The sequence below is a fragment of the Muntiacus reevesi genome, chromosome 3 (genome assembly GCF_963930625.1).
Source record: "Muntiacus reevesi chromosome 3, mMunRee1.1, whole genome shotgun sequence".
Lineage (NCBI taxonomy): Eukaryota > Metazoa > Chordata > Mammalia > Artiodactyla > Cervidae > Muntiacus > Muntiacus reevesi.
The window spans coordinates 186,456,847-186,475,896 of NC_089251.1; the positions used below are offsets into that span (position 1 = coordinate 186,456,847).

The window sequence follows — 19,050 nt, forward strand, 5'->3', positions numbered from 1 at the left end:
GAACCATTTACATCATAGTCTATAGACTTTTCTTCCAGGGTACCATTCATATAGAAATACATTTAGATACCTGGGGATACAAAGAGTTGTGACATGAGGCAATACTTTGCTCTCTGTGCATTTTTATTTTCCACTGCTGCATACCCAGGTCAGGAGATAAAAAGCACTTGCTGTGACCTCTTTTCCTTCCACATCTAGTCTACCCAAATCCCTCCTATCTTGAAAGCTCAGTGAAAGTCTTATCTCCTCTATGAATCACTCCATTTCTTCAAGGTCTTTATTCATATGAACCACCAGTTATTTCTAATGTAGAGTAGTTCAGTTCTGAGCTACAAAGAGCCTGAATTTGAAATCAGAAAACTTGAGGTCTAAGCTCAGTTCTTCTGCCTACTGGCTATGTAATTTTGAGTCATTTATTTTCTCTGAAGCTGTTTCTAAATCCATGAACTAGGCATAATAATACCTGTCCTACATCACAGAGTATAGGTAGTCATCAAGGAAGCCAACGCATAGGCATATGTTTTGGATCCTGTAGTATATGACATAAATGAAAGTTACCACATGATAACAGCTTAGTCCTTAATGATACAGTGTATTGTTTTGAGTGTTTACTGGTTTATTGACCAGAATGTGGTTACTGGATTGTAAGCTCTTAGAGGGAAGACATGACATCTCATATTTTTTCCTTCTCTCCCTTGAAGTTGTGCTGAGTGCTAAGTTGCTCAGTCTTGTCTGACTCTTTGTGTTAAGAGTAGTCCACCAGCCTCCCTGTCCACGGGATTCTCCAGACAGAATACTGAACTGGGTTGCCATGTCCTCCTCCAGGGGATTTTGAGCCAGACTCAAACCTGAATCTCTTTTTTCTCCTGATTGGCAGGCAGGTTCTTTACCATTAGCACCACTTGTTTGAAAATGATGCAGGGGTCCATTCATGTCTCTAAGGAGGAGAGCGAAAGAACTTTAAAACAAAGATGAATATACAGGAAAATCTCGGACTATGTTTCTTTATCTGTGTCAAGCTATATCTAGTTGGTAGGCTAAGTACTAACAAAGCTAGGGTTACTAGGTTGCCACAAAAAGCCTGTATGTCCTGAAACCATCAAGCTTTTGCTGAACAATCCATCACCTTGTAGTCACACACCTCAGTTTGGAACTCAGACCCACAGTCTTCTAACCTCAGTCCTTTGGGTGGGACTCCAATCCAGCTGCACTTCAGTTGGTACTTGAACCCACAATTTCTGGCTTAAGAGGGGCCTTGAACCCGCAGTCTCCCAGCTGAAACCACACACCTGGTCACAGGACTTAATGAACCTCAGATTATTTATGTCTTGCTGCAGAAAAAAATTCAGGAAGAGGCAAAGTGACAGGCAAGAAGTAGGTTTATTAATATAGGACACTTGTAAAGGATACAAGAGGGTGGGCAAGAGGAATCTGCTCTGAAAAGTAAATAGGAAAGCAGGTTTATTTAGGGAGAAACATACTCCACAGACAGAGTTCTGTGTCTCAGAAGGTGAGAGGCCCCAAAATATGGGGTGGTTAGTATGTATGAGCTGGATAATTTCATAGACTAATAAGTGGAAGAATTATTCCAACTATTTTGGAGAAGGGGACTGAGACTTCCAGGAACTGAGCCGCTGCCCACTCTGACCTTTTATGGTCAGCCCCAGAACTGTCCTGGTGCCTGCGGATGTGTCATTTTGCACATGCTAATATATTATAATGAGCATATAATGAGGCGAAGTTTCACTGAAAGTCAATCTTCTGCCGTTTTGGGCCTGATCTGTTCTAACCAGCCTTTATCATACCCTCAATGGCCTTGTCATTCTTCTAAAGGTTGTGCCCTGCCCCCTTCCCTCCTGTCTCAATTTGGGCATGAGTTCTAAAAATCTTTTTCTGTTATGGCCTCTAAGAAAAGATGCAGGAGAGTTAGCAGTGCTCAGAAACAAGTAGTTGGAAGCACTTAGGGCATTTGTCAAGTCATGAAGAGTTATTCGGGAATTTCAGACACAGAGTATCTAAAAGTAGTACCAGATTTTTTTTTTTTTTGACACCTCTTCTTTTTGCACTCACATGGAGAAGAGTCTTTCCAAGCATTTCTTAGAACAAAAGCAAAGCTAATGAGATGAGAATCTCAGGTTTGAAGGAGGTTTGCATTTGGGAAAGGGAAATAACCCATCATCTCCTGATTTCTTCCACTTGTAATTGCTGTTTCAAGCACTGATTCAGATATTCACACCTGAAGCTAGAAGGCAAGCAGTAGGTAACAGAATGTGGTGGTGGTTTATTCAGTCTTGTCGAACTCTTGTGACCCCATCGACTGTAGCCCACCAGGCTCCTCTGTCCTTGGGATTCCCCAGGCAAGAATACTGGAGTGGGTTGCCATTTCTTTCTCTAGGGGATCTTCCCAACCCAGGGATCGAACCCATGTCTCCTGAATTGCAAGAGGATACTTTACTGCTGAGCCACCAGAGAAGCTCGAATACATTCCCTTTAAGCAGTTAATTCACACTGATGGCTTGAGACTATCAATTCTGCTAGAGGTTTTAGAAGAGATCCGAATAATTCTCCTTTTTTCTTGCTAAGAGTTAGTCATTTATGTCCATGTTCATATCATAGTTAATTTTTTCTTTTCCAAAGAAACCATGCCGTAAGAATTCCAATTCAATAAACAAAATTGTATTCTAGAGTATTGGCACAAATGACTTGGAATTTAGAGAATATTTTTATTAAGAGCAAATTTTCATGTCAGATCATGAATGCATTGTAAAACTTATTAACCCGATGTGATTATTGCTCAGGTATTTCATTTAGAGAGCTTATTACTTGTAATAGAAGCAAATCCTTTGTGTCAACAGGGGCATAAAGGGAAAAGTACTTGCTGTTCCAAAGAAAACTCAAAAGCAAGATTAAATCATCTTTATTAAATCTTTTAAAATATGGGTTGGCTTAGAACAACATTCCTTCATTGTATTAGATCACAACATAGTTTCCTTTGTCAAAAAGTATTTCTATTTTTAGGCTAAAGTGTATGCCCTACATTATTTCACTTTCTGGTCCTTCGTTTGCCTGAGTCTAGAATAATTGGGGTACTCTGGAATCTAGAATTCAGAAGGGGGTTTAAATTTGCCACCAAGTAATCTTCATATTTTATTTTATACATTTAAAATATTATTCTATGGAGGAATCCAAGGTTTCACAAGCCTGCTGCAGGGGTTCATAGAGGTTAAGAACTTCTGCCCTCCTGTAACTCATACTAAAACTCTTCCATCAAATAAAATCACAATATATACCCCACTGCTTTTATCAGAGACCTTTATGAAACATTCTGTTTTCCACGACTCATCTCTCCCTTTAAAATATGTTCAAAATCTTAACTTGACTCTCCACTCTTTCTGGGGTGATTCTGATGATTTTAGTTTCTTCTAATAATGAACACTTTTCTATTGTAGTTCAAGCTTCAGGGTAGAACCAAAGATCCCTGACTTTGTGAGGACATAGAGCCACATAGAGATTTGTCTTCTTCTTAGGCTTCAAAAGTACAGCAGAAATGAGTCCAAACCCAAAGCATAAAGTCATTATCTCATGAGTTCATTTGAGGTAATACTTGTGTAGCCGCCCTCCTTAAAATAGCCTCTGTAACTCAGAAAAATGTGTGTGACTGTTCTTTTCAAAACAATTATTAGGGCCTTTTTTTTAAAATCCAAAAACTCCTATGTCCATAAATTAATTAATTAACCTCTTCTTCTATCTCATGACTAATATCTTTTCATTAAGGCAGATTGAAGGAATTTGTCCAAGGTCACATATTAAGCTCCATAATGAGATTATGACTGTTACCCTTTAACTGCCTTTGTATTCTCAAGTTCAAGCAGAACTTTACCCTGAAGACTAGATGACAGGTGACCAAATCACCTCCCCCTATCTCTTCTTCCAAATAGGCAGGAGCTCCAGCAAGAAAGCATCTTGGAGTGACCTGGAAGAGAAGAGAGGGGCAGAAGGTGGTGGGGATTCATCTGGTCACTCACTTGTCCAGCACATGTCAATGGCTTAGTCATGACCCACCGGGCATGGGACCCATTGATGGTGACTCAGGGATGGGTGAGCGAAAGTCACACCTCCCCTGCATGGAAGTCGCGGTGGGGACAGGCAATAAGACAGAAGATAAATAGATGTATAATACAACTTTGAGAAGAGAGACATGTCAACATTTAAGTGGAAGTAAGAGTGATGGAGAAAAATAAAGAAGGATCAGGGATAAGATCAAATGGCCTTAAGGGGAACACGCAAGGTTTAGGAGGAGGTTTGGGAGGAGAGTAACAAAGCCTGCAGAGGTTGTAAACAAAGCGCATGAATTCAGACCAGACTTTGGCATCAGGCTTCCTGACACTGAATTGCAGCTCCACGCTGTAGGACTCCAGACAAGTCAATCCATCTCCCCAGGCTCCAGCTCCCCGACCCTCCTCACAGGTTAACAGTGGGTTTGAACACAGCTGTTTACGTGTCGGATGCCTCGTGCCTTGGCTGGTGCATGGCATGGACTCAGTACACTTAGTCATTAGTGCTATTAAACATCTGGGTAAATTCTAGACATGAGATGGATGGTTCCAGTAATGCCAAGCGCTGACCTCAGCTGGCATTGTGCTTAAGCCATTTCAGGAGACATAGCAAATGTTCCATGGCCCCATATTGAATTATGATGCCATGGTCCTCCTCATCTCCCTTCCAAGCATCATTCCAGTTAGGTCAAGACTAAAGAAAATACATGTATTGCTTGAAGTATGATTCAGTTCTGCATTACCTACGGTCAAGGGAGCCTTCTGGTATATCAGACAGATGTTACAGGAAATTCTGAGGCTTTGGTGAAAGGTGTGATTTAGGCTGAGAAATAACCAATTCCCTATTATTCTGGGTTGGCACAACTAATTTAGACTCTGTGTCTTGGGTGCACACAGTCTGTCTTGTTCATTGTTGTTTCCTTGAGCCTAACCTAGTGCCTGGCCCACAGTAAAGGCTCAAGAAATATTTGTTAGGTGAGTCCAAAAAAGTTTTTGGAACTCTTTCAGCTTCTGTGATGTAGGGGTGCTGTCTCTCTATAGTCAGCCGTTGACATATCCTGATCTTCTCTAGCATGAATCTGTATCAATATAGAGGGCATCAGAAATAAAAGTGGTTTGTGTGGAGCCTCATACACATTTGACCAAAAGTTATGTCTGAGTAAAGCTACTCAGTTGAGGATGTGGAGCCCTCTCTTAATTCATTTGGTGACTTAAGAAGTTTCATGTCTTAAATTTACAAAAATTAAGGGCATAAAAAATGTATGGTATTAGAAAATATTTATTTCTATTATGTTCTCCAAATATAAGATTCAACGCTTCTCCTGAAGTGGAAAAAAAGACTGAGATTAGCCACATCATGGGATAATAATTCCTACCTTGGTTTAGTAATTGAATGTTTCAAAACTTGACTCTTTCCAAAAAAGTGTTGAGATAATTTCTTCCTGGTTTTCCTAGCAGAAATATAGAAAAGTCTAAGTCTGGTATTTGGGGGTTGTTTTTACCTACTTAATTAGTGTTAGAACTTTTAGAAATATTTCAATGGATTATCTGAGGCTTAAGAATCATGTAAAATTTCTCAGATGTAAGTGGGAAGTCTAAAGTTAATAATGGTAATAAAAGATCTTTGTAAAAAAAATTTATACCATAGCTACAAATAATCAGCTCTCAAGAACTATAAACTGGCTGATATTTGAACCCACTAGCAAGCTTACAAATTAGCCTGTCTTAGTTTCACAGATTTTGGCAAAAGACACGAGACTCTGGTCAGAGACAAAAGACAGTTTATTACTCTTAGCAATAGCAATAGCCAGAGTTAACAGCATTTGCATGGTTCCCCAAGCCCTGATGCCTTGACATCATGAACCAGGATAGATGACACCTACATTTAGAATGGGTTATTTTAGAGGAGAGGAACCCCAACCTTGGGGAACCCAAGTCTTTTATAATAGACAGTAAACCAACCTGATTTTTCCCTTGGAGGGAGATATTAATTTAAGCAATAGTAAGCAAACTTTCGCCCACAGGAGACACTCCATCTTCCAAGGCTGCTTGTTATATGAACATCCTTAGAAAGACAGTCTGGAACAAAGTCTGTGCCTTTTCTCAGGAAACATACTGAAATGCAAGACCCATGAAAAATTGTTTTTCAACTCAAATATTCTAAAAAGACCACTTTCTGTTTAAAACAAAACATTGAAACTTTTTAAGGCACAAAGATTATAGATCCTAGCTTTGTTTGTTGGTTTGGTTTTATGGCGTTTAAGCAGCCTTTTGGAGGATAGGTATCAGTAGTAAGCATATGACTCATCTGCCATAACATTTAATCTAAATTTTATAACTAAATAACGAGCTCTTCTAAAAGAAATTGTTCATGTGATGTTTGCATAGTTAAAGATGATGACAATTCCAGGGATGTGGAACAGCAGGTTCTAATTTGGAAGTTTACTTAACTGCTCGACTCCAAGATATACAGGGTTTAGAACAAAGGCTTGCAGACCAGAGTTACATTAAATGTTTCCAAAGAGATTTTTGTATTCTTTATATTTCCTTCTAGGCTTCAGGCCTCTAATACTCAAAACCATCACAGTCAAAGACTTTTTTAGTGCTCAATCTTTTCTTTTTCCTACCATTCTTATGGAATAATACATACTTTAGAGAAAAGGCATATTGATTAAATTATTATTCTTTAAACAGAAGAATTTTGTTATCAAATGTAGCCATTATACAGTCATATTCAGGCAATGGGTTTGTGTTAGGTGTGTCTACCTTTAAGATCTTCCAAATATTTTTTTTTCTTTTAAGTTTTGTTTCAGTTATCACCAAAATTCATACCAATATTGTTTCTCCTCCCCCCCAGTTAATTAAGTTAAAAGATATTTAGCTTGATTAAAGTGGTGATTTATTTGGTCCTCTGGTGTTAGTCATTACAGTAATGCAAAGTAAACCAACAATAGTATCTGAATGGTTTTATACTAAATTTACATCCAAGCAAAAGAAGAAAAACTTAAAGAAAAGAAATATGTACTCTTTGCTAATTAAATTTCATTTTTCTGTTTGGAGTTAGATGATGCACAGTGGTTCCCCAAAGAACCAAAGAGTCTGAAACTGTATTTTTGTAGCACAAACACAGCTAAACATAGAGAAATGGCACCATTTATTACATTGCCATCAACAACTTCACATAATATGATACGTTGGTGTTTAACTTTCCTCTCTGACCTGCACTATGATCATTGTCTCATGCCCTTAAAAAGTATTAATATCAGACAGTGAAGACATTAAAGAAATAGAGTAAAGGTTTTAACACTATCTTAATAAGCACAGTATTCACTTGTTAGTTTATTGTTCTTCAGAACGTGTTAAGCATTTTCCCAAAGAACACTTGTAACATTAAAAACTATAATACTTTTCTCACTGAAGTCTGAAGTACTTTTCATAAGAAAAGTACAACATAAAATGTTACATGTGAAGCACACCTTTCACAGCATACTGTAAACCAGAGTGGACTACTTTTTTTGTAACTCCTTCCTTTTTTTGTTTTTCATTTTGAATTCTAGTTCAGTGATCTGCAAATTGGGATAAGCATGCTCCTGGGGGCTACTTTCTGGAATCTTCCTTCAATAATACATTAAAGGAAATCAATTTCTTGATTTTTAGGAAAAATCTGTTTCCTAAAGTTTCTTCTTCTCTATCTTCCCACTAATAACTATTCTTCCACTTAAAAGAAAGTTTACATCTATTACCTGCCAGAAATCTTATTATGACAATATGTCCCCAATTATAAAAACCTGAGGAACGCTAATCAAAAAGGCAGTTGGAGATATTGGTGTAGGTGTGGTATGGAAAAATGACTCTAATGGCTATATAATAATACCTCTCAAGCCTGGATATTTCCAATAATTTGCTTTCAACAAACATATAGGCTGAGCTAATCAAGTTATCAACTGGTACATCATTATGACAAATTTTTTTTTGTTAACTTAAAGATTGTAGAGACACTGCTATTATAAAAATTTTTCAACTCCCCATCAATTTTTATTATTCTTGAGAACATTTCATCTATTTAAAAATGTAAACTTTATGTTAAATGCCATATTGCTATATTTTTAAATGGATGAAGATGAATATCAAATAGAGATGGTATTTAAATTCCACTGGAACTATTTGAGTGATATAAATATTCACTATTATAAACATAGAGTTTAAATGCCATCAAAAGTAAATAAATAAAATATCTTTGAAATTGCATAATTTGCTGTCGTTTAAATTTATGGTTAAAAAAAGTGAGATGTTGATCTATAAATGAAAGAAAGTACTTAGCTTTTCTAATTATTTTAAAGGCTACACAAGCATGAAAGTTTGGAGACCACTGCCACAGTTCTTATTTCCAATTGGTACCTGCTCACAATAGGGTTCCATTTTTAACTCTGGAATGTTTTAAGGATTTAAAATTTAACCCAATTAATCCATGTAATCCAATTTCTCATAAAATATTTTAGAAAATCATTTCTGATTGATTCTGACTAGAAATCATTAAAATAGAAAGATTGGGGAACATTGAGGCTTTCTGTGATTGCTTTTCTTGGTTTGTTAATATTCTTGAATAAAGTATCTATTTTAAAAGCGGTGAGGAGTGAGCAAACTTCAGAGAGACTGAGAGAAGGGAGAATAGAAAAAATAAAGTCAAGCTACAGTACCACTGCTGATGCTGTGGATGGCGGTTTGCTGCGCTGGGCGTGGTCGCTCAGTCTTGTCCAACCCTTTGCGACCCCTGATTCCTCTGTCCATGGGGATTCTCCAGACAAGAGTACTGGAGTGAGTTATCATGTCCTTCTCCAGGGGGTCTTCCCAACCCAGGGATCGAACCCAGGTCTGCTGCATTACAAATGGATTCTTTACCATCTGAGCCACCAGGGAAGCCCAAGAATACTAGAGTGGGTAGCCTATCGCTTCTCCAGGGGACCTTCCCGACCCAGGAATCGAACCAGGGTCTCCTGCATTGCAGGCGAATTCTTTACCAGCTGAGCTACCTGGGAAGCCCAAAGGTGGCTTATGGAGGAGTATATTTTTAAAGGACAAGATTTCCCACTCAAGGAACTTATAAGATCATAATTTTTTTTTAAACATCTAGTTGGAAGGAAATGGGCATACTTCCTTTCAAATTCACATTTTAAGTACCTCTTTGCAGTAAGAGGAGAGCTGGGTCTGCTGCACACTGCCTGCAAAGTCAGTAAAAGCCGTAGGATTTGGCTTCACTCCTATGAAGTGATGGACACTGGCTCCATCTACACTCTGCAGCCTAAGTGTAGAACTTCCTCCAAGTTGCTAGGGGTTCCCTAAGAGTTTCAAGGTAAGGTAAGCGTTTCAAGCCTTCCATGAATCTTTCAGACCTGAGGCTGCCATGGCATGTGGTTCATGCTCAAGCCGAATGGAAAGCATGGCTGAAATGCTGCAGGGTTTACATCTGAAAGCATAGGGAGAGAGGGACAGCCTCAGTGGGAAAAAAAAAAACGTTCAGCAGTGGCAGAAATATAGGAGGAGCGGGAGATAAGCGTGGCTGCTGACATGGCGGAGTTCAGCCGTCTCCACTGATTAGCACTATTTATCCAAGTGTGTGTCCTCTGCTGCACACAGAGCCACTTCAGTGAGTTTGTCCCTCATGGTCGTTTTATGGCACTCCGTGCAGCCATAAACACCACAGATTTCATCTGGGTCAGGCCTGTTCTGACAGGCAACCTTGGTGATTGAATACCATGTGAAATACGAGTCTCAGTATTTGTGGACAAGCATCTCCCAGCAAGTCCAAAATTTCCGCAATCCTTGTAACCTGGAGAAGAGTTTAAAGACTCACGCAGACATTTATAGAGGCACATATTGCAGAGGTGGTCCTGGAAGAGCAGGGTAAAAGGTGAAATAATAGATGTCAAGGAGAATTGTTGCAGGGCCTGCTCACCTAGAGCGAATGGCTGCACTCACTGTGGAAGAATTATTATATCTCTGACTGCTCCAGAGAGAGCCACCGCTTTACTGTGGCTTGTGGCAATAACTTGATTTTTGGTGGTGGGAAATTAGGCTCTCTCATTGGAAAAACATTTGGGATTAAAAAAACAAACAAACTTCCACCTATTATTAAATATCAATATGTTAACTTCCTGTGATAGTTTATACCTCTTTGCTCTTTACTTATGAACTGAAACAGCTTCCCCATTCCCTCTGCTCTGGGTACTCACAGCCCTTTGCCAGAGAACGTGGAGACATAAAATTCTGGCACCGTCTTGCACCCAAGACTGCCATGGAGGGACTTTACCCCTTCAGTAAGTTCCATCTTGCTGCAAATAGCACTTTCAGATTTTTATTTCACTCTCTATGGATCTGAAAACCTGTACTGTTTATGATTCTGAGATCTGTTAAAGCTATTTTATCATTGTCTTTGTTGTTCAGTTGCTAAGTTGTGTCTGAGCCTTTGAGACCCCATGAACTGCAGCACACCAGGCTTCCCTGTCCATCACCAATTCCCAGAGCTTGCTCAAACTTAGGTCCATCAAGTCGGTGATGTCATCCAGCCATCTCATCCTCTATCGTCCCCTTTTCTTCCTGCCTTCAATGTTTCCCAGCATCAGGGTCTTTTCCAATAAGTGGGCTCTTTGCAAGAGTTAGCGAAAGTTTTAGAGCTTCAGCTTCAGCATCAGTCCTTCCAATGAATATTCAGGGTTGATTTCCTTTAGGATTAACTGATTTGATCTCCTTGCAGTCCAAGGGATTCTCAAGAGTCTTCTCCAACACCACAGTTCGAAAGCAGGACCCCTACCTGCATCAAATACCCATGGCAGGAAGGAGCCCGGGGGACTGGCCTGTGGCATGGATGATTTGTCTTCAACAAAGTGAACTTACCTACTTTTATCTTGTATTTGCTCAAGGACAGCCTTGTTACAAAGGCTTCACCAGCATTACGCACCTCTCATTCTTCTCAGAGCCAGATCCCCAGTCTTGCAATGCTCAGGGCAAAGTTACCTGATCTTTGCCCTGGTCTCCAAGGATATAATCTGCAGAAACCTGGTGGAGGACTTTGGGGTACAGAGTGGAGAGCAGGGCTCTGGAGTGTTATCTTGGAATTCCTTATTAATTAGAACAACAATAATCATGTTCCTATGCTTGCGATTCTCTTCCATACCCTCAAGGTAACCGGACGTAGATTCACTTGGAGCAAATAATCAAGGGAAAAAAAATATGTGTTTGCAGCCCTCTTCTGTAATTTAAATATTTTTCTTTGAAACAGCAAATTTACTTTGAGCAGATGTTCTCTCTACAGAGTGTGATCCTGCCTTGAGAGGTAAATCTTCAGTCAGAGACCCAGGTGACAGCTCCATGATTCTGGCACAGGCAGCCTGAGTGATTGCTAGTCAAGGGGGGCCCTTCTCAGCCTCTTGTTACTTCCTCTGGGGGTGGACAATGCAGCTGATCTGTGTATAAACACTGGGTTTGCAACACAAGGTGACTGAGCCAGCACTGAGCCAGGCCTGGGGCAACTCCTAAGCCCTTCTTTCTTCAGAATCAGAAGTGCTTATACACCTTATCTACATGTTCATTAACAAATATTTATTGAGCCACGCCCAAGAGAGCACTGAGATGAAAAAGCATGAGATCCAGAGACGGTCTGGGCTCCATGCCACCTCTGCGATCTGTTAGTGTCTAGTTGCTCAATCATGCCCAACTCTTTGTGACCCCGTGGACTGTAGCCCGCCAGGCTCCTCTGAGCATGCAATTTTCCAGGCAATAACACTGGAGTGGGTTGCATGCCCTCCTCCAGGGGATCTTCCCTATCCAGGGATTGAACCTGCATCTCTCATGTCTCCTGCATTGACAGGCGATTTCTTTACCAATAGCGCCACCTGGGAAGGCAGTGTTGGGACCTTGGCAAATTATGAACTCCTTTCAACCTCACTTTCCTCTCCTTTAAAAGAGGGGAAAAGTAAGAAAATAAAAATAAAAAAATAAAAGAGGGGAAGAGTAATGTTAGTCTCTAATGGGGAGGGATTCAGCGAGCGATCCAGTGATACAAGGTTTATAAAGGGCTGCGTCCATTGAAAGAACTTGTAGCTCTTAGGCAAACTGGATTTGATGGGCTGTGAGCAGAACATCATCAGGCAGGTCCTCTAGGGGTCTGTGTCACTCTGAGATCACAAGAAGTTCTCAGATCAGTCCTTGTGTCAAGAAGAGTCTCCTTTCAGAAAGTCAAATATTTGATATCAGATCAAATCCTGGAACTCTGTTTAATTGAGAGCTTCTCTCCACCCAGCTTGCCGCTTGCCTGAGTGGAGGGAGGGAGTGGAGCCTGTCTCCTCCTGCACTCTCCCGGCTCTGTTAGCGGTGATGGTGAACTTCTCCAAGCTTAGGGGCAGAGGAGATTACAGGATAGGAACCAGAGGAGAGTGGGTAGAGCCAGCATCTGGCTGTGTGCTTGGCAGAGGGCTCCGAGCTGCCTCCTGTGGTGGGCAGGGCCCCAGCCACTGCACTTCCCGTCTGCAGTTCCCAGCTCAGTGTCACCTGCCCCAGCCCTTTATGTGGCTCCCCCTCCTTCCAGGGACCCTTGTCAAGCTCCCTCAGTTTCTCAGTTGACTGGAGAGAGAAGAAAGCACATCCCTCCTCCTTCCTCATGTGGAAGGCCATGGCCTTGCAAGCACAGATCTCACAGAGGTCAGTGAGCGGGCTGTCAGCTTCAGTGGATTTTCCTCCGTTTTGCTGTTCCCCATCCACTTTTCACTTTCTTCCAGTGCCCTGGTTGGTGCTGAGCGAGATTTTTCCTGGTGGAATTCGAGGACGTGCCATGGCCCTAACTTCCAGCATGAACTGGGGCATCAATCTCCTCATCTCGCTGACATTTTTGACGGTGACGGGTAAGAACTTGCTTTTCCCTAAGGCCTTTTATGCTCTTAGGACAGGTGTTAGGGAAGTACATCACCTGAAAAACACTTTCTTGTCAACATTTTTAAGTGCTCAAAAGTAAAGAGGATGGCAGTGAACCTGATGTAGCAACCACCCAATTTAAAGTTATGAATCCTTAATTCATTCATGACCCCACTTGTTCTGCCCCCAAATTAGCTTATGTCATGTTCCAAAAATGTCTCTAAAGTTTCAGCAGGGACCTCTAAAAGATAAGACATTTAAACACTGTGACTACAATAGCATTTTCACCCCTAAAAAAAGACACAAATAGTAATCCCTTGGTATCAAGTATCCAATCTGGGTTCACATCCTTCCTTATAATTATTTTTTATACTTTATTTGAATCACAGTTCAAATAACTGATTTACAGTTGATTGGTATATCTCATAATTTACAGGTTTCACCTCCATGTTTCCTCCCTCCCCACACTGACTTTTAGGGCAATGTCAGCTGTGCCCATAAAAGAAGAATGTTCTGGAGACACAGACATAGCCTCCTGCGGTCCTAGTACAGCTGGGTATTGCTTTCAGCTCTGAGTGAAATATTTTTAGAGAGTTCCAGTGGGTCCCCCTAGGAGGGCACCCTGGATGACATGGACATATGACCTATGGTCCTCGAAGAACAGTTGCGGGAGCTCGGGGTGTTTGACTTGGCTAAGAGGCTGCTCAGGAAGGGATGCGTTCAAATATTTGAGGCATGTCATGAAGAAGGGATGAGGAAGGCTGATGCAGAGAACAGAACAGAGCCTCTGAACCCAAATTCCCAGAAGGGAGGCCTGGCTTTAGAAAAGAGGGAGGAGTATGTTTGAAACAGACAAGGCTGATTCACAATGAAGTCCCCATCTTTAGAAGTGGTGAGCTCCCTGCCACTGTTAAGTACTCAGACAGAAAAGGGGATAAGTTTGATGAGATGAGCCTTTTTTTCCTCCCCCACCTTCTACTTTTCTGATTTTATGCCCCAGAGAGGGAAGGAGGACCAAATCTTTAAGCTCTTTAGTAGTATTCACTTGGGGGAAAAGATGCCCCAGCAGCAAGAAAGGCGAGAGAGAGCAGACTTTAATTAAAATCGCCAGGAAGACTGCGGTACCGGGCTTGTTTTCCTTCTAAACCTACCTCAGCACAGCTAGCCTACAAGTGCTTAATATGTGTGGATCCTTCCACTCTGCTGTTACCAAACTGCCTTCTCACAAAGCTGCTCGGTCAGTGTTCCCGACTGACTAGCTGTGATTTGTGGCCACTGAGGGCTGTCTGCCCTGGTTCAGCCTGTGGCTGGTCTGAGCCAGGCTCCTCCTCTCTGCTCCTGGCGACACTGGACTTTCTGCTATGCACTGGGCGCCACAACGCAAGGGCAGACTCAAGTGCATCGGAGGCCACCTGTCACTAGCCATCTTGCCTGGACCTCGGTCAGTACTGCAGAGAGACAGTACCTTTGGCAAGAAGCCGCCAGAGGAAAAACTCGGTTAGCAGATGAGATCCATCAAAGCCTGGAGGATCCTGCTTCTTGCTGATGCTTCTTAGCAAGTTAATATCCTTCCTTCAAACCATTATCACTTTTTTTCCCTCTGAATCCAGGAAGCAGCATTGCAAATACAGTGCCAGCTACTAAAATGAAATACTGCCAACATGAAGTGATTTATTCAAGTCAGAGTAAAGAAGGGGGAGCTTATTCCAAGAAGAGTCTATTTGTATAAATGTCTTTACAAATGTCGACCAAATAGAAACCAAACTGCTACAGCAGTGATTCCCCAGAGAGGAACTGTAGAGCGTTAGGAGAGAGGAGAGAGCTTACTTTCTGCTTTGCGTATTTGTGTGTTGTTTGAGGATAGCTTACTTTCAGCCTTATGTGTTTCTGTGTTATTCGAGATTCTGTTGTTTGTTTGCTTTGCAATGAACATGTCTATTACCATTTTGAAAACAAAAAGTATGTTCACCAAGAAAATGGCATTGGATTTAAACTGTGATCCTTACAAGACTGTTATTCACTTCACCAGAGAAAGCTGGGGTTGTTTGTGAAAATGAACCTTTCAGATGCTGGCTATATTTTTAATTTGTGATTGCTATTTCCCTGGCTCTACTGGCGTGTTTGAAAATACATATGTTTTTATATGTGCTCTAGAAGCGTCTATCCACAAATGGGATGGAAGCAACACAAAATGCATCTCTAACCGGTTTCTTTTGTCTCCGCCAGATCTCATTGGCCTGCCGTGGGTGTGCTTTATATATACAATCATGAGTCTAGCATCCCTAGTTTTTGTTACTGTGTTTATACCTGAAACAAAAGGATGCTCTTTGGAACAAATTTCAAAGGAGCTGGCAAAAGAGTGAGTACTGTGTGCGTTGCTCTCTGAAAAGCACTCTTAGCTCAAAAATTCAGCTTTTATATACAATGAAATGATAATATCTGAAATTATTTTAGGACGTATGCTTTGGTGGGGAACCATATCTCAAAAAATAATTCTAGTTTCTCTGCTATATGTTTAATTTGCATAATTCACCTAAGAATTTGGAATAAGCACAGTTTTCTTGTCTTCCAAAGCTCTTTTCAGTAATGATTGAAGAAGCTCTCCCATCTCTGTGCCTCCCCATCACAGGAGTGGTTTTTTTGTTTGGGGTTTCAGATTGGTCCCGGAATGACATGCTCACCCTGTGCTAAACAGTGGGCCTCAGCCTTCTGCCTGTATCACACTGGTAGGTCCCTTGAAGCCTTAAATACCCATTAAGGCTAAAATTACCAGGAAAACTCTTGGGCTAAAATGTCTAGAGTTATTCCAAATATGGCACAAAGTATGTTATGCAAGACGAAGAGTTTCCTACATGAATAGGCAATTAGAACACTGGTTAAATAAAACTCACATGGAGAGATTGCTTGAACAATTTAACACAGTAGTGGGCTGTAGAAACCCCTGTTTTCTTTAGGAGCAGAACTCACAGCTCTGAGTGATGAAACTGGCCTGGGGGAGGAGGCGATCAGTGCGCAGGGGCCAGGCATGAGAGGGAACTTGCTACTCTTCCTAGCATTTAATCATTCTACTTGAGATGCAGGAATACGAGTTCTTAGGCTTTAATATAACAGGAGGAAAACACATATTTACAGTTTGATTTTCTTCTAAAAATACTTCCAATACACTAGAGAGAAATGTTATGATGGCTAAAGAAATTTGTAAGCACAGTGGTTCTTCAACTTTTGTCCAAAGGAAGAGTAAACTTGATAGGTGAACTGATACATGTGAACAAGTATATAGACTGAGTGAACAAGTATATAGACTGAGTTTTTAATCCCGGTTTAATAATATTATATAACAATTATTTATTATCATTATTACTAGGTGAGTAGGAGCATGGACGATTTTTACTTTGTACTTTATATACTTTAAAATGTTTTACAGGTAATTCTCTGGTCATTCAGCAATTAGGACTCGGTGCTCTCACTGCTAGGGCCTGGGTTCAATCCCTGGTTGGGGAACTAAAATCCCACAAGCTGAGTGGTGGCAGGCAAAAACAAAGAAACAAAAAAAGGCTTACATTTTAAAGACATTTCATTTTAGTAAGCAGAAAAACTTTTCTCTTAATTTAACATAAATATAACTGTAAGGCTAATTTTTGATGCAGATAAGGCCTTATTTTTTTAAGTATTCAATGAAAATGAAAATTATTCACTTACAAAAAATATAATTGTCATGAAAGCCAGATATCCCCTTGGCCTGGTCAGAGAATTGTCTGGCTTTATACAAGTTAAAGTCAAACAACTGGATTTCTTGGTGAGCGCAGAATCTGAACAAGACAATTAATTACACATACATGATTTACAAAAGGAATATCTTCAGACCTTAGTAACGCAATGCATTCATCTGTAGACTGGAAACACGTCTGCCAGATGCAGGCCTTTTCCAGAACTGAGCTGCTAGGACCCTGTTGACATCCACCTTTGATGGTCACCCTTTACTTCTCATCCTTCCCTAAGAGCTTGTTTCACATCAGTGGTCTGTTTAGATATAAAACCTTCTCCCCAGATGTAGTGGCTTGAAATACACTAGTTGCTTTTTCCCATGATTCTTTGGTTTGGCTGCTGGGTGGGGCCCCTGCTCATTTCACCTGGGCTCAGTCATGCGACTCCAGCATCAGCAGGAAGGGCAGTTGGTGGAAGATGCTGACACAGAGGGGCGTTTCAGTTCTCTTTGGGTGGCCTCATCCTCCAAGAGGCTACTGTGGCTTCCTCACCTGTCAGACTCTGGGCAGCATTCCCAGGTAGTGGAGGCAGAAGCTGCAAGGTTCCATGAGGATTCCATTTTGGAAGTCACGCTACATCACTTCCATCACTTTCTATTGTCAGTACAAGTCCTAAGGCCAGCTCAGATTCACATAGAGATTGACTTATGTCTTGATGAAATGACGGGCAAAGGTCTTTTGTTTGTTTGCTTGCCACATTTAACCTATCACATCTATTCTTTCTTTTTTTTTTAAAAAAAAAAAGTCATGTATTTATTTGACTGCACCAGGTCTTAATTGCAGCATGTGGGATCTAGTTCCCTGCTGCTGCTAAGTCCCTCAGTCGTGTCTGACTCTGTGTGACCCCATAGACGGCAGCCCACCAGGCTCCCACGTCCCTGGGATTCTCCAGGCAAGAATACTGGAGTGCATTGCCATTTTCTTCTCCAGTGCATGAAAGTGAAAAGTGAAAGTGAAGTCGCACAGTTGTGTCTGACTCGGCGACCCCATGGACTGCAGCCCACCAGGCCCCTCCGTCCATGGGATTTTCCAGGCAAGAGCACTGCAGTGGGCTGCCATTGCCTTCTCTGCTAGTTCCCTAAGCAGGGATTGAACCCAGGCCCCCTGCATTGAGAGCGCAGAATCTTTGCCACTGGACTGTGAGGGAAGTCCCATGCCTACTGTTTCTTCAAAGTCTTACCTCCTGCATGCATGCTAAGTCACTTCAGTCGTGTCCAACACTTCGCAACACTATGGACTGTAGCCCGCAAGGCTCCTCTGTCCAAGGGATTCTCTAAGCAAGAATACTGGAGTGGAGTGCCATTTCCTTCTCCAAGGGATCTTCCCAACCCAGAGATTGAACCCGCATCTCTTACTCCTCCTGCATTCCAAGTGGATTCTTTACCACTAGTGCCACCTGGGAAACCCTTTTACCTCCTAAGAAACAATTTTTCCCCCTGGGTCTTCTTCTCCTACCTCATCAACTCTTAATTCCTTCTTTCTCCTTCTACTCCTACATGATAGTATTCTTTGATATCTTAGCCCTACATTCTTTTGCCTTAAGGCCAAATCTTCATCTTCAAAGCCTTGAGTAACCCTAGTCCTGGATAGTATTCGTTTCTCCTGGATCTTCAAGATTTTCTAGTCCTATTTTCTTTTTATGATGCCCTAGCTAAAATTCTTGTGGTTTCACTTCCTAAAGGAGGTTATAAAATTTTGGTTTCCAGGGATGGTCTCGACCCATTATCTTCCTTATGTAACTTCTACAGTACCTCAATTAAAATTGATTCCTAGTGGATGACTGAAAAATATCCACCATGTGGCCTGTCGATCCAATGCTGACTTCATTGTATGTGGGTATTAAATTGCAGACAGCAGTATAAAGCATAACAGGTTTTGATCTGTGGATCATAGGATGAGATTTAATCTATGACCTAACAGTCTGTGCAACGAGAGGAGGAAGAGGTATGTGATCTGAAAAGGGAGATGAATGGGCTTCACCATTCTGCTCCCTTCCCACAAGTGCAGAGATTACTCATTCAGCTCTTTGTTGATGATCTACTATGGACTAGACACTGTATTAGGAAAGAACTGAAGATATCCAGAGTGCATAACTTCCTTATTTGAAGAGGCAGACCAGAAAACAGACCATTGCAATACACTGTGTTGGCAAGTGCAAAGGAAGGTCACATGTATTGGGGAAGAGAATTCCTTTAAAGGTAAGGGTTCATTACAATTCTGGTGAGCAGTACTAATTTAAAAAATTGAAGTAGGGAGAAAGCAGTAATGAATGAACTGAACAAGGCTATGCATCACTCCTTATCACACTCTTTTAAAGTCTTAAAGCA

At 41.2% G+C, this 19,050-nt stretch overlaps 1 protein-coding gene across 1 annotated transcript in view; it reads left to right on the top strand.

The window, feature by feature from the left end:
- SLC2A12 (solute carrier family 2 member 12) overlaps window positions 1-19,050 on the top strand; it is a 58,222-nt gene that overhangs the window by 28,801 nt on the left and 10,371 nt on the right. Inside the window, exons 3-4 of the mRNA XM_065931314.1 lie at window positions 12,827-12,949; window positions 15,186-15,318. Of these exons, the coding sequence (XP_065787386.1) occupies window positions 12,827-12,949; window positions 15,186-15,318 (256 nt within the window). The remainder of the gene's footprint in view (window positions 1-12,826; window positions 12,950-15,185; window positions 15,319-19,050) is intronic.